The sequence below is a fragment of the Cololabis saira genome, chromosome 18, assembly GCF_033807715.1.
Source record: "Cololabis saira isolate AMF1-May2022 chromosome 18, fColSai1.1, whole genome shotgun sequence".
NCBI lineage: Eukaryota > Metazoa > Chordata > Actinopteri > Beloniformes > Belonidae > Cololabis > Cololabis saira.
The window spans coordinates 31,219,441-31,244,686 of NC_084604.1; the positions used below are offsets into that span (position 1 = coordinate 31,219,441).

Below are 25,246 nucleotides of genomic sequence, written 5' to 3' on the forward strand. Positions count from 1 at the left end.
GGTTTGACATAGAGAGTCGTGAGTGGTCATCTGACTCGGTTTTGACTCCTTCACCTTAATTGGTGCAAATTAGTCCCGCCCCTTCCTCTGATTGGTCGATATCTGTTAGTTCCTACTTTCTGCCATAACTTTTCAATGGTTTGACATAAATAGTCGTGGGTGGTGTCATCAGACTTAGTTTTGAGTCCTTGACCTTTATTGGTGAAAATTGCACGCACGAGGGCCCGTTGATCGCTGCTTGGAGCTTTAATTTATCTTCTAATCTGAACAAACATGATGTCCTTTCTGTGATGCTGCAGTCTCTGCAAATCCTTTGATGTCTGTATTTTATGGTCCACAATACATACTGGGTGATAGATGATCTGTGCTGATAGGGCAAAGATGGATCTATACAGAGCCTCATTTAAAATAACAGTGTAGGCTGAGGAAAACATGTGAGTGCATTATAGTGTATAATCAATACCCCCTGACAACTCTTGATGTAGTAATATGCATATGCTGCTGGCAAACCATTTCAAGGTCTTACACACATGGATGACCCCATGGATGAGTTGCTTCTCAATTATATAGGAAAGGCTGGATGAACTGTAAGGTTGCAGCTTCCACAGGCATCAAGCAAAGCTTAAAAAATAATTAAATTAAATGTGGGACACATTTGACACTGTTCCATGTTACCCCTCCTCACAGACAGAAATCAAACTGATATGATAAATGTTAATGTTGGTACATCTCCGCATATTATTACTGCTTGACTCGTCCTCAGTTTTAATTTGGATGTGCTGTTATTTAGGGCTGATAGATTAATCAATATTTTATCAAAATCACAATTTTAAGTGATTCATTGAGCAAATCCTGAGGGTCGCAGTTATTTATGCAGCTCAAAACTCATTATTTTGGAGTATTTTGATAGTCCCTCAGGCAACACAATGAACATGTGAAAACTTCTGAATAGGACCATAGGCAACACTACAGTGACTCTGCAGCAAAAAGGCACACAGAAATAGTGCTAGTCGTTTTTAAAGGTATTACGTCGTGAGTAATGAATTGAAGCTTAACTTTCAAACATCATATTAAAAATTGTATACACCCAGGATCCTATGACCCTTCCAGGTTAACTAACTGGTCCGCTATACAGCTGTTAGATAACAGCTAGCCGAGGGTCCTAGCAGAGCTCAGATGGATCACTGGTAGTCCTTCATTTAGCTTCTTGATTTTTCCTTTCAGATGTTGTTCCAGCAGCCAGTGAATGGATGAACAGTGTCTTTCAGAATAACCGGAAGGTAAAGATACATCATAGATTAGCATGAAATAAACAAACATAAAATGTCTACCTTATGATAACTGAACTAAGGTGAGCATGTTGCAACCAAGCACCAACCATCTAATTTCCAGAAATGAACATATTTATTGCCTGGTTCAAAAAAACATTTTCGTCTCGATCCTTTGACATCTCTGAGGGTGGTGAATTTTTTTTCGTACCATACTAGGAGTTTATATTAAGCAATTAATGTATTTCTAATATGATTGACAGTTAACTCAGCTAATGGTTAGCCGGTTACACTTTCTCATCCATAATCGTCATGATTATGACACCATGCTTAATGAAGTAACCACCCGTTTGTATTAACTCGGCGTCGGGTTAACGCGATAGTCATTTTTTATTTCACTGTTCAGTAAACATGTTAACCCGTTTCACTCCAGAGTCCTCCAAAGCAGATGGGCATTGAAAATAGGCTGGAGCTTAACGTTTTTTTTTCTTTTTTTTTTAAATATTTTTATCTCTAGTGCTCCTACCTGAGTCTGTTCTGGGCATTGCTCTCCCTCAGCAAACCCCGGGAGGGGCCTCAAGTCTCCTCCTTAACCTGAGGAGTGAGCAGGCTGCTTCTTTTCACCAGACAGGGTGGACGAACTTAGCACGTGGAAGATCACGTTATTCCAGCCAGATCCTCCCATATCGGGCGCCTCAGCCAGAGGGGGCAGTGTAATGCGCAGGACTGCTTTTTTTTTTATCTACCCAAGGGAACACGGGGAGAACATGCAAACCACACAGAACGGAGTTTGCCGACCCCACCCAGGGTGTGGGTGCTTCCCTGGCGAGAATTGAACCCAGGACCTTCTGGCTGTGAGGCAGCTGCGCTACCAGCTGCACCACCCTTAAACATCTGGGGCCTCATTTATAAAAGAGTGCGTAGGATTCATACTAAAAGTGTACGTGCGCTCAAAAGCTGAAAATGGCCTGATTTATAAAACCGTGTGCATGCACACTTGCATGCAATGTTCGCTTTATAAATCACAGTCCAGCTGGAAGGTTGTGCACGTGAATTCGCCTCATATCCCGCCCTCTACACGCCCACTTCATACCATGAATGGGCAATGCAAAGTACTCCATGACTGTATTTGCATATAAATGAGCCTGCTGAGCATGCGCAGCGGCTGCCTGCAGTCTGTTTCTGCTGTGCTGTGCGAGACATATGTTATCCTGCTAAATAATTTAGAAATGTGTGTGGCAGGGTGGAGGAGCTGCAGCCACTCAGGCTGACGGGACACAGGTGTGGCCCGTCAACCTCTCCAACCTGCCAGCCTTATAAGGGAGAGACAGAGAAGCTGCAAGGGGAGACTGAGACTGAAGCTGAAGTGCTGTTGGAGAAGGTGCTTGTGCACGTGTGGCAGTGTGTTGGAAGTTTTGCCAATAAAGGGTTCTGCACTAAACTCCGTGTCCTCTCTCCCCTGCAGACCCCGCCCCAATCCTGCACCCTGCCACAATATATTTTGGTCATTTTAAAATACTACCGTGTAAAATACGCGCCGTGTGGAAAGGCGCACCCTCAGTTTTGTGCTTCATTTCTGTATTTAAAACACACACACACGGCGCACCCACCGAAAAGGCTCCGTCCACAAAATGTTTGTGCGCTAGGGTCAGGGTTGGCGTAAAGATACACACATTTTTCCGTTCATTTTTTTTTTTTAAATCCCAACCTTTGCGTAGAAGGTGGCGTGCGCATATTTCAAGCCCTGTTTTGTGCGCACGCAAGCTTTATAAATGAGGCCCCTGATCTTTAGATGGGGTTCGGCTGAAGGAGCAGGGAGAAAGACTATTCCCCCTATTCCCATTGGCTTGCTGAGCAACATGGCTGTGCCCTGTCTGAGGAAAACAGGCTTCAAAACAGCTCTTCAGAAACAATACTGGGGTCACGTGACCGAATGCTTCGTCCATTGTTTTATACAGTCTATGGTTCCAACCAACTCCCTGGTATGTGTGTTTGCCCACTTGCCCTTTTAGATGAACCAGGGATCAGTGGAATCAGCTGTGGCCAATATGTGGCTTTCCAGTGTGGCTTTTTTTATGGTTTGCTCTCACCTGTAGAGACAACAGATCTGGCACTGATGTACTTTGATCTTTGAGTTCACCTTGAATTTCTTTTAAAATTGTTTTGGGCTCCTTGGTTACCATACATATGATGTGTTTCTTCATTTTGTCATCAATTTTCCTCTTGTGTCCATGTCCAGGGAGGCTGGCTACAGTCCCATGGACCTTAAACTACTGAATGACATTTCCAACTGTAGTCACAGGAACGTCAAGCTGCTTGGAGATGATCTCATAGCCTCTTCCTTTTTCGTGCTTCAATTTTCTTTCTAATCTGCTCAGACAACTCTCTCCTTTGCATTCTCTGGTCAATCTTCAGTGTGGTGAACACAGCAGAGTAAAGACTTTTCTCCCTTTTTTAAATCGTTAACCTGACTCAAGATTAATTACATTTGTGATGGTTTTGCACTGTAGGCTGACATGCCCATATGTACATAAATCATGGTTTGGTATGGTTCGGTTAATTTTCGGTACAGTAAGGGAAAAAAACACAAAACATAAAAATTGCTTTTCGTCTTACTTTTCAACTTTTGCAAACTACAGTTCATACATTTTCTTAAACAAATAAAACATTTAAAAAAAAGAAAAAAGGTTTGAAGCGTTGCCAGAAACATGCCCGATTGCAGTTAAACAACGTCTTATCTGCTTGTCTTTTTGTCTGTTGTTGTTTTTCACCGGGAAACCGAAGTGTTCCCAAGCAGGAGAACTTAAAGATAAGTGAGGGTCTTCAAGCTACGGCTTCTTATTTGCATCAGCCAGTACGGCTAGCGGAAAAAAAATTCACGTGGAAGTCCGGTGCTGACTACAAACTTCAAGTCCACCACTTAAGATGTCCGTGTGGGAACTCTGATTTGAAGTATGTTCAGCGTACCGTTACACCCCTAATAAATATATATATATATATATATATATATATATATATATATATATATATACATATTATATAAAAAAAAGTTATTACTCAATTATTCAATATTATTAATGCTTTTCCGTTTTTCAATCTCCTGTCTCTTCCTGTTTGGCGAGGCCATTGCAAGGTGATTAGCAGGATATTGTTAGTGGTACTCAGGGATTGGTCTGAGAACATTATACCCACAGTGACAACAAGCCCCAGCTGTTGCCTTTTTTTTTTTTTTTTCTTTTTGCATTCATTTGTTTGTCAAATTTGAGTTCCTGCCATTGCCAAGAAGCCCCTCTGCTACACGGACACTCCACGATGGTGCCGAGGTTGCTTTTAGCCAAATCCAATTTAATCTCCAATGGTGGCAGTGGATAAAGCGGTCTCCATCTACCCCAGCCGAGGCCAAGAGAGGCTAGGCACTCTACCGGGAGTTGCTCATTCACCACACAGGAACATAATGCACAGCCGATCACGGCTTAGCATGCAGATGCATATGGGTAAAGAGGAGAGAGAAAGAACTGAACTTAAAAGGGACCTATTATGGCATCTAATACCTATTTTAAACAGGCCTTGGATGTCTTAAAAACAAGCTTTTGATTGTTTTTGCTAAATAAATGAGAAATTCAGTCTCTGAGCCATGTCTTCAGCCTCCCATTCTCTAACCTCATTATCTATGAGGGATTCTGAGTGGGCGGGGCTATGATAATGAGGCTCTGTGCTGATTGGCTGTCTGAATGACGCGATACACTGCTACGAAAAAATGGCGGAAGCTCCGGCCGGCGGAGTTAGTTGTGGGCGTGGTTTCACGCATCGGAGGCCAACCTATGTAAATCGCTCCCGTTGTTACGTAACGAAAGTGAGCAAAATCTGAATGGCTTGTAGATCCACATCACACTGGATGGCTCATCCGGGCGGCTGTACAGACACTGCAGAATTTGGTTGCTTTCCTCCTTCTCTGAGTTGGCAGGCTGAGGGGAGACCACTTTATATATGTTAAAGCAAGAGAAAACGTGTTTTTCATAACAGGTCCCCTTTAATATGTAACACCCACAGCTGTATGCAGTCAGGCACACTTTTAGTTCCTTCTCCTTTCTGCAATCAAGCAATTTTCTCACAGTTTTAGAAACGAGATAATGAACCTGAAAAAGGAGACACACGTCCGAGACTCTGATTCTAGCCTGCAGGTCTTCCTTCTTTCTGAGGTTATCATAGTCCGGAAGTTGTGTGTTTTGAAGAGAGTTTGGGTGTATCTGCAGATTGTTGCGTGAATGGGGATGTGAGCAGGAGTTGAACTGCAGGCTGACATGCACATATGTACATGCAAATTTTACATCTTAAGCTACAGGTTTATGACAGAATCTGTAATAGCATTTATTATGTAGAAGGCAAAATAACAAACAATAGCATAGTTAAACTTTGTGACTTTGAGTATTAAGACACATAATACATAAAATATTATTGTTGTAGGCTACTTAATTTATTTATTTGTTTTTAGTATTTTATTCAGCTTATTATCTGATCTGTCAGTCCAAAAACATATCTATCTCTTTGTTTATTCTCAGATGTTTTGGCTGTTTATATTATGTGTAGTTACTGCAAGTAGATTATTAAGTGTTAACTAAACAGGAAATGATTTAGTAATGGTAGTCATTTAAGTCTACGCTTTAGGCAAGTGATATGAAAAAGCAGGTCTAAACTACTTCAGGATATGTGGAACTATTATAACTATTAGTGCTGTCATTATGTATGCTCAAGAGGACATTATTTGCTTTTGTGGCTTCAAGCTTAATGTTGTCTGCAAGAAGAGCAAGTGTATGTTTATGTGTTTATGTGTGTAGCAGTTTCAGTAACTGTGATGGTAGCTGAAGATCATTAATTATGGGTACTACCTTGTTTTCCTCCAGGACTGATAGTTTGCTGCAGAGATAGTGGCTCATTGGAATAAATGACTTTAGCACTTTGTGTGCTTCATGCCCTGGGGGTCCCGTTTCTAAGAGGTTGTTTTTTGTGTGTGTTGTTTTCAGTGGTAGCTATGTGCGAAGCCCCTCTTGCATTGGGCCTGTTTCTCTATAGCCTTCTATCCCAAATTGGAACGGAAAAAGCTGGAATGATCCAGCATCAGCATCCGTATCAGTGCTCATCAGCCTGTGCATCTGTTAGACAAGCAGGACAAGCATGACAGAGCATCAAACTAACAAGCTGCAGTAGACAAACACCTTGGCTGGTGTCGGGGAGGGACAAGTGTTTAGCATGTGGCTAAGGATAGACTGTGGCTGAGACTCCCCGTGCAGCGTTTGGGAGGAGTGTCACTGAGCTTATTAGCATGGCAGCCCTGCGTATATGCAGACCCGAGTCTGCTGCCGGAGCGGACTCTGCGGAGAGAGGCCCACACAGGAAGCTGCTACTCCACCACCTAAGCCAAGCTGCAGTCTGGAACTCCTTGTGGTCTATTTCTTTTTTTTTTTGTTGCTTTTTCACCATTTTGTACCCCTCCTCCTAATCATATCCTGCATCCGCTCCCTAACTCATCCCAAACCTCTTCACTAATCATGAAACTTGGAGAGAAGTAAATGCTGAGCAGATGCTAGTATTGTCAGGGGTCGATTACGCGCAACTGTGTTTTCACAGCTCAGTGGCAATTAACACTGCAAGCGCCTTATCTACAGTAATGTAAATGATTTCTGCTACAAATACCAGTTTACATATGCATATATTTATGTTGAATAGTGTGGTTTAAAATGCATTTATTTTCAAATATTGAAGGATAGCATTCTATTTTTATCAGACAAGATGGACATTTCAAGAACGATGCTCTTTTTTTTACTGAGAAATTTAGTTTGATTTAATGGTGTCAGATATGGTTTATTATATTATTTTATCATATTCATTTTACATGAATGAAAAGAAGCTATTTCTGTTCATGTTTGTATTGATTAACTGGCTTTAAATGTATATGAGACCAGCAAATCACAAGCGTCTTGATACTTTGTTGCATAAGAAAACATCCCATTCATAGATTAAGGTTGACTTTACTTTGATTTACACGTTTTGAAATGCAATCCTTCATAATAAATTTGTTTATGCACAGGTTTAATGTGTGTTTAATGCAACCAAGGCAAAGTAGTATCCTCATCCACATTAAAATCTTGTCAACCTATAGCATTAAATCAGGAAATAGTTGCTGAAATTACTTCTGACTTTGCTGAGTTGTGGCTAAGTTATGTTTTCAAAACGCCTTCAGTACTTGACTTAATCACGTGTTTCGCTGTTCTTTCTTGTGCTTCCTGTGGTGCTTTCATGGATTCACCTTGACATGTCATCATGTGGATCCTAAGAACTGTTGTACAACAACTGTAGTAAATCGATGCACTTCAAAGCTTAATCCAATTCCCCTTCCTAGGAAGATCCAAATGATTTTTTTTAGATGTTAGATTCCATGATCCTTTGTCAACATTGATTCGGCGTAGGTCGTACATGCTGTATTTGTGATTACTTTGTAAAAGCAACAGCTGTGTGCACACATGCCCCTTTAACCAATAGATCTGTGCAGAGCACCGGCAGGCCAGCCAGCTGATGCCCCCTTTTCACCCATTTTTCTTTGAAAATAAGGCAGCAGAGTGTTTCCTTCTTCCTTGAGTGGATTAAAAATATCTACAATATCATAGAGGTCCCCAGGTCACAATAAAAATAAATAAATCAAAATTATAACCTCCATAAAAAGGCTGTATTAATCCCATAACTGTTACTATCCATACACAAACCACAGCGATTTCATTGATAAGAGTAACATTCTCAGATGTTTTTCTCTAATATTGTACCAGTTTATGAGAAAAAAAGAGAATGTAGAACTGGAAAAAATGCCATAAAAGTTAAATATATATTATTGCTTCTACAATTTTGTACCTGTAGATATTTGTGTGCTCCTCTGGGTGCACTGCGAGTGCTTGCACAGAGCTGGGAAATTGCCTTGTTTTGAGTGAGACAAGCTTTTAATCAATACGCATTCTTCTGCACTAAACTACCCATTCCCTCAGAAATGACTAGAATGCTAACCGGCTTTGTGCCTTTTCCTCCACAGCGCCTCCGACTGTCCGTATCATACACTCAGGTCACGCCTGCAATGTTGAGGAGGAGCGGCACACAGAGAGAGTGTACACCATCAGGGAGGGAGAGACCCTGGAGCTCACCTGTCTGGTGACGGGCCATCCTCGACCACAGGTAGGAAGATCAGCGGCAGCCTTTCATCTCCCTGTAACTCACAGCGGGGATAAAAATAGCTGCACAAGGATGTCACGGGAAAAGATGGTAATTTTGTCCCCATCTGTTTCTGCTTCCTCAAGCTCTCTCTTTTTAATTCTGTATAAGAGTTAGAGTGATGCGCCACGTACCTCCGCTCTAAACCAGCTTAAAAGTTTAATCCTTTAATTATTGATGGTTTAGGTTGCACTGTGCACCTGCATGTTGGTAATGAAAGTCTAATGAGAATGCAGAAACAAAACAGCAGAAACATCTGCCAGAACAAAGCATAATGAGTGAGAAACGGGCCACAGCAAAAAGACTCTGGGTCATGTGAATGCACATGGGTGCTCGGCATCTGATGAAAGCTTTTCTCACACTTGTATTTACAACTGTGATCTGAACTAATTAAAAGAGTGGGGAAAAAAATAAAAACTTTCCACCTTTTTACCGAAGAAAACTAAGCTTTGCATTTATTCTTGTTTCTTTCTCATCACTTTCATCACCACATCTGAGCGTGCACTTAGAAATCCACGCAGGTCACCTGACCATGGCATTATTGTTCTCGTGTTAATCTGCAGCAGGACTTGCACAAACTAACCTTTCTAACACTTGCAGTGTGTTGTTTTCAATTTGCCCGATAACACAAATTAGACAAAAGCCCTTCTTCCAGAAAGGACTTAGCTCATTTGCATTAAATAATGCGATTCAACCTTTTGATCGATACGCGGGGCTGTTAGTTTGTGCACCTGCCTTCTGGATGTCAAAACAAAACAGCATATTGATTTTTATATTTCAACTGGAAAGGTGAAGCCTCTACGATTAGCCAGTTTCAGACGCATACCGTTCCTCTTCGTGGGGAGGGGGGACTCTGCACTCATCATAATTTTTATCTTTCACTTCATTCGAATATTTGAAAAAGCGAGCCGAGTGAAGAAGAGGGAAGGGGTGGGGGAAACGAGGCGAAGAGAGCGGGAGATCAAAAGCTCTGCTTGGCTGTGGTAAGAGAGGCAGGATCCTCTTTGAAACCGAGTCATTATGATGCTCGCGCAGATCCCCTGTCACAGCGGGTCTCGGCTCAGTCTCCCTGGACTCTGGGACGTGTCGGCTCTGCCCCCCTCCCCGTCAGGGTCAGAGCACTCTCGTTCCGAGTTGCTCAGGAAGCTGGGAAGGTTATCTGAGGGAGCCGGTAGACCCGAGACCGGCTTTGTGATGCGGGTGGAAAAACACACAACGGTGTGTGTGACCTCGTTGGGAATAGACTTCATACAGCTCATCAGTTCATTTGAATTAAATATTAATCCTGGGAACACGTTCTCTCCTTTTTTTTTTTTTCACAAGTTTCCAATTTTAATTGAGCTGCTTTTCTTCATCTTTCAGGAGCATATGTGAGGATGTAAAAAGAAAGTCTCATTGCGTTTCCTTTTGTCAGAGAGGATTTGTATCATACAGATGTTCTGGGACTTTCCTTATTGAAAATATTTTACATCATAATGATGGACTTTCAAAGTCGATCACAGAAGTATATGAGGTACATGGAAATGGCAGAATCCTTTCAGCTTCTATATTTCATTGTAAATCTTCCCCAGAGGTTTTTTTTAATCCTGTTCATCTGCGCTCAATTGTTGACCTAAACATCATGCAGCGCAATAATCCATCCTCTCATGACACCGGAGCTTATTCAGAGCTTTCATCTGCATGTGACGCAGATGCTGACGTTGTTTCACGTCATGGTGGAGTCAGGTCCCCACCGGCTCTCTGAGATGTATTGATTTTATTGCTGGAAGCTAACGATATAGTGCATGTGGATTTATTTGTGCAGAGTCCTAGATGGACACGGTTATATAAGGATCATGTCTGTGGTGTTTGATCACCGAACTGTCATCAACAAAACTTGTTTTTAATGTATTAGAATAGGGATGGGCGGTATGGACTAAAAAATGTATCACGATCATTTCTGGCATTTATCCCGATAACGATAAAAATGACAATAAAAAAATACCAATTCAACTCCACCTTTGTAACTATAAATCTATCACCACATTCAGTCTTTGGAGCCCCCAAAACACTGCTCTAAAAGATACTAAATGATACTTAACTTCATAAATGGGAATTTATCTATCTTTCTTTCTTTCTTTCTTTCTTTCTTTCTTTCTTTCTTTCTTTCTTTCTTTCTTTCTTTCTTTCTTTCTTTCTTTCTTTCTTTCTTTCTTTCTTTCTTTCTTTCTTTCTTTCTTTCTTTCTTTCTTTCTTTCTTTCTTTCTTTCAGGCTCATTTCCTTCCTTCCTTCCTTCCTTCACGTACGTTGTGCGTGGATTTAACGCAGAACCATAAATCAGCTTTAAACAAAAACGTCATCAACGGGAATTTATCTTTTTTACCGCGAGATGACAAATTCTTACCGTGGGGAATTTTTTTGACGGTTTATCGTGAACGGTAAAATATCGCCCATTCCTATATTAGACTTATATTGCGCTTATCTCGACACTCAAAGCACTCACAATGGTTCCAATTACTCATTCACTCCTCATTCATACTTGGTGACGGTAAACCTCCATCCTTCTGGAGCAGACTGATGGAAACGTGGCAGCCGACAGCCTCTCTGAACACCACCAGAACATTCACACACATTCACACACCAGCGATGCCCTCACTGGAGGCAAAGAGAGTGAAGTGTGTCGCCCAAGGACACAACAGTAGATGACTGGGGGAGCGGGGTTCGATCATTGGACGACCTGCTGCTACTACTACCTAGGGCTGGGCGATATGGACCAAAAGTCATATCTCGATATTTTCTAGCTGAATGGCGATACTCGATATATATCGATATTTTTTCTGTGCCATAATTGGGGTTTCCCCCAAAGCATTATAGCATAGCATCTCTGTTAGCTTAATTTTTTTCTGAGGCAAACCCTTAAAAAAACTGTCAGTTTTAATACAAAGCCTCGTGCCAAATGTCACACAGGTTCCTTTATTAACAGAGGTCTGCACAATATCAAAATGTATAAAACAAATTAAATAAAAATAAACTGCCTGCATATGTAGAATAAAAATGCTTCTTGAATAAAATAAAACAAATATCCCTTTCCTGCATAACAATTAAATAAAAATACACTGTGTGATTAATACAATGTAGACAGTAACAGGCAGACTTTTCCACTGAGGTTGACAGTTGTGCAAATAACAAAACATTTGTGCAAATCTCAAATAAAAACATTCAAGTCAATTTGTCACAAAATAAGCTATATCAAAATCTTAAAAAAAATAAATATTTTTTTTTTAAATCGATATAAACGATATTGTCTCGTACCATATCACGTTTGAAAATATATTGATATATATTAAAATCTCGATATATCGCCCAGCCCTACTACTACCACCACTACCTTGCATTTAGCAGACCGTTTTTTCCATAGCAACTTACACCTGAGAGAACAACACAAGCAAGAAATCACATAGTTCAGGTCCAGCTGGATAAGTGCTGGTCAGACTGCTGGGAGTCCAGTTGGACACAGGTGCTGCCCTGCTAGTGCTTCAATTTCTTTTTTTTACCCGCCCAACCCAACAGTCCCTTTATACAAGAAAGCTATGTCTAAAAAGACACCATCATGCCATCATCTTGCCATAAGTGCATGCAGCTTACTCTGTCTTCTCACGTCGCTTCACAAAGCTAGATTTAACATCCAGAAAAGGCAACTAAATGACGGACAAGCTACAAGCGACAATGGGCAGGAAAATGTGTTTCTACCTGAACCAGACTGATGAGCAAGAGCAGAGAGGACAGAGTGGAATAAACACCAATTACACAAGCAACAACGCAGAAGTTGAGACATAGAAGAGCTTTGTGAGAGACGGAGAGATTTCCTCACTGCTTCTGGTAAACAAAATTGTACTCAGCGGTCAGTAATAGAAAGATGAATCGCACACATTGAACATATTTAACACCAATGTTTCTTTAGAAATACTGCAGTCCCATCACATCCTAAACATTAACACTACAGAAGTTACAGAAGCAATAATCCTCTGCTAATCTGGGATTATAAATTCCTATTTACATTCGTATTTAAGATTTACCAGACACTTTAGTTCTTCTGGAAAGTAGATTCAGCTTTGGCTCTGTGACCCGCTGCATCTAATTTTAGTAATAAACAAATGTGAACTCAGACCTGATTTAACTCTGTACCAGCATCTGTATTTATTTTCCACATTTTGATGTTCGACTTTTTGAACTATAAATACCAACCAGCACAAGTTTGATGCTTTGCAGTCACAGCTGTTGGTGGGGGTGTTGAAGCGCGTCGCCACGGCTACCTGATCAGCAGCTCAGGTGTCACACGTGTCTCACTCTCATACTTTTGATGAGAACAAGTCACCTAGGAACATAGACACTAGGGATGGGCGGTATGGACTAAAAAAATTATCACAATAATTTCTGGCATTTATCCCGAAAACGATAAAAACTACGATTAAAAAAACCCAATTCAACTCCACTTTTGTAACTATAAATCTATCAACACATTCAGTCTTTGGAGCCCCCAAAACACTGCTGTAAAAGAATAATAAATGCTACTAAACGACACCAATGGGAATTTTTCTTTCTTTCTCTTTCTTTCTTTCTTTCTTTCTTTCTTTCTTTCTTTCTTTCTTTCTTTCTTTCTTTCTTTCTTTCTTTCTTTCTTTCTTTCTTTCTTTCTTTCTTTCTTTCTTTCTTTCTTTCTTTCTTTCTTTCTTTCCTTCCTTCCTTCCTTCCTTCCTTCCTTCCTTCCTTCCTTCCTTCCTTCCTTCCTTCCTTCCTTCCTTCCTTCCTTCCTTCCTTCCTTCCTTCCTTCCTTCCTTCCTTCCTTCCTTCCTTCCTTCCTTCCTTCCTTCCTTCCTTCCTTCCTTCCTTCCTTCCTTCCTTCCTTCCTTCCTTCCATAAATCAGCTTTACACAAAAACGTCATCAACAGGAATTTATCGTTTTTACCACGAGATGACAAATTCTTACCGTGGGAAATTTTTTTGACGGTTTATCGTGAACAGTAAAATATCGCCCATTCCTAATAGACACCCAGTCCTGGCAGCTCCGTTAACGCCATACCACTCTGCGTAATAAAGAAAGACAAATTGAAATGCAGTTGTTAAAGTTTTTTTTGTTTTTTTTATTAACTTTGGAACCCTTAATTCCACACCCAAACTCATGCCAAGAACAGCCGAGTTGTCCTTTGAGCTTTTTCTTGAACCGCCACCATACTGTACATCGCTTTAAACTACACGCACCATCTGGACCTCAGCAACACAGAGGGGGCAGGTCACACTGCTCGATCGCTGTAAACGACCTCAATTAGCACTGCATTAAAAGATCCCTTTTTTTTTTTTTTTAGTTACTCATGTTCGGATTTCAGTCTTTGATTTCCATCAGTTTTCAGATGGAGCGCAGAACCACTGAGCACCAGCCACGGTAAAGGCTGCTACAGTTGGCAATTTCACAACTATTTAATGCTTCACTATCAATATGCTTAAATTACATAGTGCCCCCCCGCCCCTCCTCCTCCTCCTCCTCCTCCGTCCCCCGTAGGCGCTGATGGGACTCTCTGGATCATGTCCAACCAGGCAGCAGCTCCCTCACATTGGTCCTCTCTCTCCGCTCATCTGCCCATCCACCCACCTTGGATGAGAAACACAGGCTTTTTAATGAAGTCATGCTTCCAGCCACACACAAACAACGGCACACCCACACACTCGTGGAGACAACATGTTTCTGTCTTTGCATTTAATTGTCTTCACACCGGTTAACACAAGCTTTCTTCCCCCCCTGCTCCCTTTCGACTTTGGAAGTTTCACTAAAGGCTGTGACAGAAAGACTCTGTCTGTTGACATCTGGTGATAGCAGAAGCCGAGCATTTCGTATTCTTACAGATGTGTAATGCATATACGCCATTGTGAGGGTTTTTGGATCTCGGCAGAAGCGGATAAGACATCTCTCCACACGACGATAGCTGTTCCATCTTCTCGCTCAGTGGCTTTCTTCAGTGTACGTTGGTCCTTGAAGAGGGAATGAGTTGTCAGTTTGCAACTCGCAGGGCTGTTAGAGGTATATGTGCAGGAGCACATATAAAGAACTATGTTTAAAAAATAAAATGTTCACATTCAATAAAAAACATGTAGCATCATTAAAGTGGCCAAGGCGCAACAAATATGGATCCACACAGTTGTTAAAGTTTTGACAATATCATAAAGTTTGCTACCACGTATAAGTGTAAAACAAGACCGGAGGCGGTTTTTTTTTTCTTTCTTTATCCTGATGTAATAAACATGTCCACAAAACAGAATCTGATTCCTAAATGACTTAGCAAGTATTACAGATGGAGACATACAGTGCTCAGTTGGCATCTTTGCAACTCTGGATCTGTCATCGTTGTGCAGACGTACCTCTTGCGGTCTGCGTACAACAGCGTCCCGGGGGGGCTGATCTTAATCTAAATCTTACATGGTTCTGGCTTTTACAGCCTATCTTAAATGCCATCAAATCTCTGAGTACATTATTGCCTTTTTTTTTTTTTTTTTTAAGATGAGTATCCCACACACAAATGTGTTTAGATGCATAGATGAAATTTAGTCTTTTTACCTTCACAAAAGGCCCCCAGGCAGGAATATGCTCTGTTATGTCTGGGAAGACTGCGGAAAAGGTGTTGACACATGTGTAGTCTGCTCCAACACAATATTCTCAATGATGGAAGTCACACAAAAGACAATCTGAGTTGATTTAAAAAAATAAAGAAATACTACCTAACCTACACCGCACAGAGCTCAGAAGCAAAGACATTGGTGTATGTGCCATATAACACCTCAACGTTTGCTTCATATTGGCCTCGGGGGAATATAAATGTTTGAGCTAGTGTACAGGGTCAAATTGCAATCAGATTCTCCAACAGGAGTGTTTCTAAATTTAGCACAAGTAATGAGGAAATTTGTGTTTGGTAGATTATTTCTTTGTTGTAACAAAGGTCCTTGGTAATAAATGGTACACCGCTGAAAAGCCTGTTTATTTCTGTTTTTAAATGGTGCCACATTTGTTAGGGCTGGGCGATATATCGAGATTTTAATATATATATCGATATATTTTCAAACGCGATATGGTACGACACAATATCGTTTATCGATTTAAAAAAAAATATATATATATGATTTTGATATAGCTTATTTTGTGACAAATTGACTTGAATGTTTTATTTGAGATTTACACAAATGTTTTGTTATTTGCACAACTGTCAACCTTAGTGGAAAAGTCTGCCTGTTACTGTCTACATTGTATTAATTGCACAGTGTATTTTAATTTAATTGTTAGGCAGGAAAGGGATATTTGTTTTATTTTATTCAAGAAGCATTTTTATTCTATATATGCAGGCAGTTTATTTTTATTTAATTTGTTTTATACACTTTGATATTGTGCAGACCTCTGTTAATAAAGGAACCTGTGTGACATTTGGCACGAGGCTTTGTATTAAAACTGACTGTTTTTTTAAGGGTTTGCCTCAGAAAAAAATGAAGCTAACAGAGATGCTATGCTATAATGCTTTGGGGGAAACCCCAATTATGGCACTGAAAAAATATCGATATATATCGAGTATCTCCATTCAGCTAGAAAATATCGAGATATTTCGACCATATCGCCCAGCCCTAACATTTGTAAAGAACATGAATTTGTGGGACGAGCAGCAAAGCTGAGGATGTGGGTTGTGTCCATGAAGCATTTGCCAAATCAGGTGGTGTCAGTCAGGGACTTGATTGGCAGCACCTGAGAGCGCGGCCCTGCTGCAGCGGTCGGCAGGTCGAGGCTCCAAGAACCGGCATGTCATGTTTGACTGATCTGGACAGGGCCGGTGCCATAGGGCAACTGAAACCTGGCGTTCTGTAAAAACAAGTCATTGTTTGGAGTGAGCCCTGGTAGCATCTCTAAACTGAAGGCCAGGTTCTACATACCAGGGGATGTCAGGGACAGGCCACGGAGACGGTCCCATTTCCAGAAAAACAGATTAGGAATCAGAACTTGAGTCCATTCGTATGGACTCAAAGAAATACAGACTGCTAATTACGATAACATATTACGCAAAAAAATGTATTCTTCTACTTTGGAAAGGGGAACAGCTGCCCACCTTTGAAATGTTCAAAGAACAAATAATACAATTCCTCCCATTGGAGAGGCTAACTCTCAAAGGACACGGCCGAGAACAAATGTTCCGTGAACTGTGGTCTCCACTCCTAAATCAATTAGGGGGAGAAAATATGGACTGACATGACTCACTAATTGAGTTGACCATTTGTTGCTGCTATCTCATGTATTCACTGTATATATATTCACTGTATTTATTAACCATTGTCTGCGTCTATTTTTTGTCTGTGTTTGGATGTTTTTCTGTTTTTTTTTTCTCTCTCGGTTTGTTTTGTCAATGCTTGTCGGGGCTCCTATTATAAAATAATAAAAAGATATTTAAAAAAAAAAAGGAATCAGAACCCAATTTCTCAAATCTGGTATCCAAACTTTTTTTTCTTTTACCTTGTAAACGGACAGCAGCAGTTCTGTCACTCGGTGTGTTCATCACCTGCAGTGATGCTTTAATTCATTTAGCTGTTAAAGGGATGACAGCATGCAGCTCACCTCAGCTGTGTGGCACACTATCTATACTGAGTGATTTATAAAAAAAAAAAAGCTTTGAGTGTTTGTTGCAATCTTCTCCACAGCCAATGGAACAATATTCGCGACAGTCCCAGATAGAATCGGTTGATAAATGACACCCGTGCTTTAATTAAATTGTCCGATGGAGTACACTTTGTCTACTTTAACTGTGGGAACATGGACCTATGAGAAAAAAAATGTTGCTCAGGGTAATTGAGACGTCTAAACTGACATGGTAAAGTACAAGTTTAAACATGCACAATTATTTGTCTCAGCGTGTTTGTCCTGGGGCAGATTGGAAACCTGTCAATGAGGCATCACGCCTCGCACCATGAATCGGCTGGTTCAGCTGCTGCTGCCCCTCGCAACCCTGGACAGGATGCAGCAGGCACAGAAAATGGTGGAAAGCATCCGGGTTAACTAATAGATCACCTACAGAGTAGTTAACATCTGCGTATCTTCTTGTCGCTGGCCCCGTGTACGTGTACCATCTCAGTGTAGAAAAAGGGAAAGAACTGGACATATTTACTGAATACAAGCTGATGCAGCGTTACTTCTGGATAAAGCCGGGTTTACGTTTCGCCCTCAGATTGACGCAGTCTACAATCTTGTTCCGTCACTTAAAACTATGCAGTAGCTTTGAAATCGTCTGACACGCACCTTCCTGGAAATGTAGCTGCACGTCACCGATTCACAGGCTGCTGCTTTGTGCTTACATAGTTAACTTCTTTGATCAAACACAATAGCTCTCCGGAACACGAACGTAAAATGAAAAGAGGCTGTAATTGAATCAAGGTTGACTCATGATGCTAACATGAAAACTAACTAACTTGTAGCTGTTTTTTTTCCTTTTTTAAAGAAATGTCAGTCCTTCTATTCATTCGTGTCAGCGCTTACACAGTTCGTCTCCCCTGACATCTTCTTTCTTTTCTGCTTTACAGTAGTTTCTGTAAAAGGGACTGTGTTTCCGCAATTATGAGCTTCCACACAGTCTCAGAATCACTTGCAGCAACATACGTTTGTTTTCAGGAAAAGAAACTTTTGAAGCAAAGTGAGAAAGTCCATCACCGTTACTAAGATGTTGGGCTTTAACAAGTGTAGCTTTCTCACCTCTGAGATCTATGTTAGTTTGTTCATGTGTTATAATATAATCAGTAATGATAATGAAGAGTTAATATCTCTTTAGAATGCTTTTTTTCTGAAAGTAAATATATCAAATGCAATTTGAGGATGTCTGCTGGGGTTTTTCAAAACTTCTGGGAATCTTCCTTTTTTTTTGCATCACGTTTTATCGCTTGGAGAATTCATCATTTAAAAGGAATATTAGTGAAAGATGAATCAGTAATGAAAATTAATATTAGATTCAACGCTCCCCTCATGAAATATAAAAACTCATAAACCCTATGTCTTTTGTCTGCAATATCGCTTCACTTTCTCTTATTCTGTATCAGAAAACTAAATGTATACAGCTTTTTCTGCTCATTCTTTCATGCTCACTCTTCTCCAGATTTATGCATTGTCTTTGATGCCATGAACCGACATCAAAGAGTCCCCGATGATGAAGCCATCTGCCCCCTGTCTCCTCTGTTCTGGCCTTCGTCCATTATGTCCACACCACTTTGTTTGAGTACCAGGCTTCAGTAGTCAGCAACACCACACTGCAAACAATCCCTCCTTTTTTTTCCTTTTTCATTGTTTCAATTATTGGCCCGTCAGATTCCGACTCGCAGTTCCACGGGTCAGCAAGTCTAAACAAGCTGACCTCGGGCTCCGGGAGACTTTGCTTGCTACAGACCAATTGGAGTATGTGATCTGTTTTGGATGCTCCCATGACAGTCAGCCTACGGTGCTGGTGTCTCCAGCAGATGGTGCTTTTTTTTTCTCTTTCCGTAATAAGATTTAACCTCCTATTTTTTGACATTGCTTTCTGTACACACTGAGCACCAGAAGGGGCATCATCTCACAGTTTTTGCCTTTTTTTAATGCAGCATAGTCAAGACACCCACGGTCGTTCACCCTCAGTTGTTTAAAAATACATCTGACAGCAGTAGTCAAATAGTTCATCTCCAACAGGCAAATAAAATCTGATTAATTTCACTTTTATGTATGTCAGTGTGCATTTCCTCCTCGCCTCTGATTCCGACATCAAAGCCTTGACTGTAGCGCATGTTGATACGATCATCCTGCTTTTATGAGGCCCGCTATGTCCTAACACCGACCTGGAGGAAATGTACGCTCACAGCTTTGGATGTGGACCTCTTGTTGTTTCTTCTGATCGCTTGTTTAATATGCTCAGCCACACTTGTCTGCACCGCAGAGCAGCACAACCCACCATTTGCGCCTAAAAGGAAAGATGGCAGGCAATTAGAAAACCGGTCCGAAGTTGGAGAGACGGAAACGTCACAGCGGGCATTGTGGGAGACTCGCTGAAGACGCGTGCTCCAGCATATGATCCCTGCATAAAAACAGACACTGGGCGCATTTTAATTAGCGCTTGCCGTGACACCGCAGCATGTGTGGTCTCGAACACTGCTGGGCTTTTCAGTAGGATGTTAATGTAGAAGAGCTTCTGCTTTCTGTGTAAGCAAATATAGATCTTTCACTCGTGGATGTCTGATTTAAGAAGGAACAGCTTTATTGTGTTGAACTAAGTGGTGTTGTGCTTTTGATGCTATAAGTATGATATGCAAATCTCCTTTTTTTTCATACTAATGAGAGGTAGGGCTGGGCGGTGTCACGCTGGGCGATATATCGAGATTTTAATATATATCGATATATTTTCAAACACGATATGGTACGAGACAATATCGTTTATATCGGTTTAAAAAAAAAAAAAAATATTTTTTACATATTTTTTTTTTTTTAATGATTTTGATATAGCTTATTTTGTGACAAATTGACTTGAATGTTTTATTTGAGATTTGCACAAATGTTTTGTTATTTGCACAACTGTCAACCTCAGTGGAAAAGTCTGCCTGTTACTGTCTGCATTGTATTAATTGCACAGTGTATTTTAATTTAATTGTTATGCAGGAAAGGGATATTTGTTTTATTTTATTCAAGAAGCATTTTTATTCTATATATGCAGGCAGTTTGTTTTTATTTCATTTGTTTTATACATTTTGATATTGTGCAGACCTCTGTTAATAAAGGTAGCTGTGTGACATTTGACGCGAGGCTTTGTATTAAAACTGACTGTTTTTTTAAGGGTTTGCCTCAGAAAAAAATGAAGCTAACAGAGATGCTATGCTATAATGCTTTGGGGGAAACCCCAATTAAGGCACAGAAAAAATATCGAGATATATATCGAGTATCGCCATTTAGCTAGAAAATATCGAGATATGACTTTTGGTCCATATCGCCCAGCCCTAATGAGAGGTAAAAGCCAGGAGAAGGACAAAGCCAGAATCCATTTGAATTGTATTGCAATTATAGGTTAATTGCAATAAGGAGATGTTAAAAGAAGTCCGGCATCATTGGTGGTTGCCTTGCTCTCTCCGACTGTACTTGCAGCCAGCTGCCCTAAAATTGCAGTATGTGAAACAGGAAACAAAAATAGCCTCGCCACCAATGTCAGGAGTAGCATTTACCATAATGGTCAAATCTGCTAGCACCTCTCAGACGGAGATTATTTGCAATGCGCTAAGGAGAGTGAAGAGGGTCAAACTGTTCTCGCCAGCCACACTTCAGGACTCCCTCTGTGGACAGAGCTACCTGATTGTGAAAAGTCAGAGGACTGGAGGTGTGAAAATAGCCCGAGGGTACAGGGAGAGCTGAAAGCTCACCAATAATTCGCTCTGATGCTCCCGCGAACAAACGGGGACGCTGGGTTTTCTGAGAACATAAAGAGTTGTTTGGATACCCGCTTCTTAGTGTCACTCGAACAATGCATTTATTGATGCAGCGTTTCTCTAAAACTCTAAACTCTTCGCACAAAAGGCAAAGGAGAAATGACTGGCGGTATAAGCTGGGAGAAGATTGAATTCTGCTGAGGTTGCCACAAAAAAAAAAATAAAATAAAAATGCTTGCTTTCTGTGAAAAAATCCAGCACGCTGTAAACTGTAAAAGAGTGACACAGCGCAGAAACTTGCTCCATTTAATTTATGCTCATAAGTTATTTAACTTTAAGGCTTGTTTTGCTGAACTCATGGTGTGCCTGCTATAATAAGGCCCCATATTCTCCAACAGTGATGCTTCAGCATCAATCACTTGCTGACTGTGGACTTTTTCATGAAGTATTTTCTCTCAATGTCTTAATTTGAAACGGGGCCCAGCGAAGCCTTGTCTGTGTGGTGCCTTCACCGAGGAGTATTTATTTCTAATGGTAATATATCCACTTAAAGACAGTTTAAAGGGACTGGACAGGACCAAAGTGTGAATACAGACTTTGTGTTTTTTCAGAGAACGGGGTTGATGAAAGGGAGAAGTAACACACACACACACACACACGCGGGCGGCCTTTGAATTTCAGGGTAGCCAATTTATTTCTGCTGCTCTGAGCGGAAACACTGGGAGCAAGGCAGAGGATCTGAAACTCCTCTGATAAGCTTTAACTGTCGCCGCATGTGCGTTCCTTTCCTCCTCATCCACTACAACCAAGCTCAAAAAAAAAAAAAAAAAAAAAAATTCTTGGATGTGATTATCAGATTTTCGGCCAACCGCCCTTTAATTTCTTCTCTCCCATCTCACTATGATATGAGGAAACCTAAAGCTATCGTACCCCCTTGGGATGGAGTTGCCGTGGTTAACGCCCCACAGCCAGAGCAAGCTAGCGACAATCTGCGTGATGGCCCCCAAGCCCCATTCCCGCATGTGGCGATATCCCTATTTCATCCGATGCTATCGCTGTAAAATGGGATGTTATCAGCATCCCAGATGATGCTATCACCATACAGAGAGGAGATATTGGATTCTAAGTCATAGCTTCCCCCTGTCTCGGAAGAGAAATGTGCGGCTCTGCAGGCAAAGCCAGTCCGTCTGAGGCTTACTTAGAAGGAGGGATTGAGCAGATCTTTATGCATGGCGGTTCTGGCTGTGTGGCCCTCGGGCTAAAGTTGTCACCATACCTGCTCATGCTGTACGCTCTAATGAGGACAAGAGAGGGAGATGATAGAGAGTCAATTACAGCCTCGTGCTGGAATGTAACACTATTTCACCTTTCATTACACCTTAATGCCACGGGCTAACTGGGCCTCATCAGTTAGCGATAGGTACTCGTGCTGAGGAGGTCGTGCTGAGATCGGCGGTGTGTGGAGCAGAAGGCCGAGGAAGGAAGTTAGCTGTCCAATCAGCGTTCTGTACTGTCAAACTGTGCATGAGTACAAAAGGGCTCAATTGACAACTGGATTTTCATCAGTAAGGTGAAAAGGTGTCAAAAATATATAACATTATACAGGACTGTCTCAGAAAATTAGAATATTGTGATAAAGTTCTTTATTTTCTGTAATGCAATTAAAAAAACAAAAATGTCCTACATTCTGGATTCATTACAAATCAACTGAAATATTGCAAGCCTTTTATTATTTTAATATTGCTGATTATGTCTTACAGTTTAAGATTAAGATTCCCAGAATATTGTAATTTTTGGAGATAGGATATTTGAGTTTTCTTAAGCTGTAAGCTATGATCAGCAATATTAAAATAATAAAAGGCTTGCAATAATTCAGTTGATTTGTAATGAATCCAGAATGTATGACATTTTTGCATTACAGAAAAAAGGACTTTATCATAATATTCAAATTTTCTGAGACAGTCCTGTAGATAGAATATCTTGAAGTGCCTGGATACCATGATATTGTTTTGAAAAAACAACATGAAAAAGCTAATTCTGTACTTTATTTTATTGTTAATTTTTGTTTTTTTCATAATGAAAAGCTTGGTTCCTTGTTTTTAGAGGATTTTAATGAGAACAACGTCAATTATGTCATGTTTGATAAAAGCTCATTTAGTTTCTGTCAGGACTCAATAACTTTAAGTTAAGCTTAACTCTGTGACTCCAAACACCTTGAAATGTTTCTACTTAAGACACCAGCATCTGTTCGTTCAATCCACATATAGAACAGAGTAAAGACACGCTACGATGGTGAGAGATGGTGTATTGACAACGCACAGTTTATTCCTCTGGCTCTCTGGTTGCTAAACAACCCCATAATCACAACGTGACTCCACAAGGAGTTTTGGCTTGATGTTGGGGTTGATAGGTTAATTCAAATGGAGGAAATGCAAATGCTGGATTGTTTCAATAAGAAAATATTTATTTATTATCTGATGTGATGCTTTTGGCAATGGCACATTAACATTACTTATAGTAATACAAATAAACTGAAATGAATGAAGATGAACTCAAGATAATAATTCAGTTGAAAATATTGCTGAAAACATTCACTTTTTGTTGAATTTCTCTCCTCGTTTAAATGCTCTTTAAATTAAGGCTTTTGAAACCTTTTCAATTTGTAATCGCTGTATTTATAATCAGTGTGTGTGTGTATGTATGTGTATATATATATATATATATATATATATATATATATATATATATATATATATATAAAATATATATTAGGGGTGTAACGGTACACACAAGTCACGGTTCGGTACGTACCTCGGTTTAGGGGTCACGGTTCGGTACGGGTTCAGTACAACGGGGAAAAAAATACAAAAAGTCCCAAATGTATAAGACGAGTTTTTTCTTCCTTTATTTTGATCATAGCATTTGAAAGTTAAAGTTTGTTCAGTTGGCTACAAAACTAAAAAGCATGTCTTATTAAAGTGTAAAATAAATAGAATAAAACATTTAACTTGTGCATTAGTGTTTTGCCGACCTCGGCAAAAACATAATTCGGCGCCTATGCTCCTGATTTAAACGAAGCAGCTCTATTTCTACACTTGACATGCGACTTTCTTCTTCAGTTTGTTGCATCTGTTTGTTGCATCTTCTTTTTCTTCGTCTTCTTCTTTTTCCGTAATGGCGGTTGCTGGCAGCTTTTAGGCGCATTACGCCACCTGGGGACCGACTCAGACATTGATTTTTAAATTTTTTTTTTAACTCAGTCAGACGTATTTGCCGTGCACCGAACTGTGACGCCCGTACCGTCACGGGACGGGACGAATACAAATACCGTTACACCCCTAATTTATATATATATATATATATATATATATATATATATATATATATATATATATATATATATATATATATATATATATATATACTGTATATGTATATTATCTGAAGCTGATATGTGCAATCAATAGCATCCTTTCTGTTTTTTTGTCTCCCCAGATCCGATGGACGAAGACAGCTGGCAGCGTGTCGGACCGCTTCCAGGACTCCAGTGTGTTCAACGAGACGTTGCACATTGCGAAGATCCAGAGGACCCAGGGGGGTCGCTACTATTGCAAGGCTGAGAACGGCCTTGGTTCTCCAGCTATCAAGTCCATCAGGGTGGACGTCTACTGTAAGTTTGACATCTCTGTGTTTCCTCTTTGGTCAACAAATAACCCAAAATGAGGCAGAGAATGAGGTTTGACTATCGGAAGCTGCATCTTTCCTTTTCTTGTCGTCACTTTGCCTTTTGCCTAATTCTCTTCGAGGTCAAAATGGAGGAGAATTGATTCCGAGTAGGTTTCTGTTCAAGGATTTGACCAAGCAAGAAACTGTCCAGTGAAACGTTATACTTCAAACTTGGAAGATTTAGCTTGTAAAAACTTTACTGTGTAATCAGTTTTTAAGTCCTTGTGAATTAATTAGAAGACAAAATGAAACAGGTGTTTGGATATCACTTTGTATTTTATTCTCTTTTGTCTTAATTGACAAAAAAAGAAAAAAGAAAAGTGTAAACACAGACAGATGGAGAACAGATGTAGCAACATAAATGTAATTTGTCCCGTATATCTGCTGTAACTGAAAAGCATTTAGTGAGGGCAGTTCCTCTAAAGAGACGTTGTTACTCCCCTTAGATGTTAATTTAATTAAAACCTTTTTATTATCTTGACACTTGACTTCAAGTGCAGCCTATTTATTGTATTTATTTGTGAGAAGCATAGAATAGTTTCAGTGAAAACAGTGATTTATTGATATTGCCTT

General features: G+C 40.3%; 1 protein-coding gene across 2 annotated transcripts in view; it reads left to right on the forward strand.

Annotated features, from left to right (window-relative positions):
• The window catches only part of mdga2a (MAM domain containing glycosylphosphatidylinositol anchor 2a), a 269,982-nt gene that overhangs the window by 87,128 nt on the left and 157,608 nt on the right, over positions 1–25,246 (forward strand). For both annotated transcript variants that reach the window (XM_061746664.1, XM_061746665.1), the window contains exons 2-3: positions 8,344–8,483; positions 24,443–24,617. In XM_061746664.1, the coding sequence (XP_061602648.1) occupies positions 8,344–8,483; positions 24,443–24,617 (315 nt within the window). The remainder of the gene's footprint in view (positions 1–8,343; positions 8,484–24,442; positions 24,618–25,246) is intronic.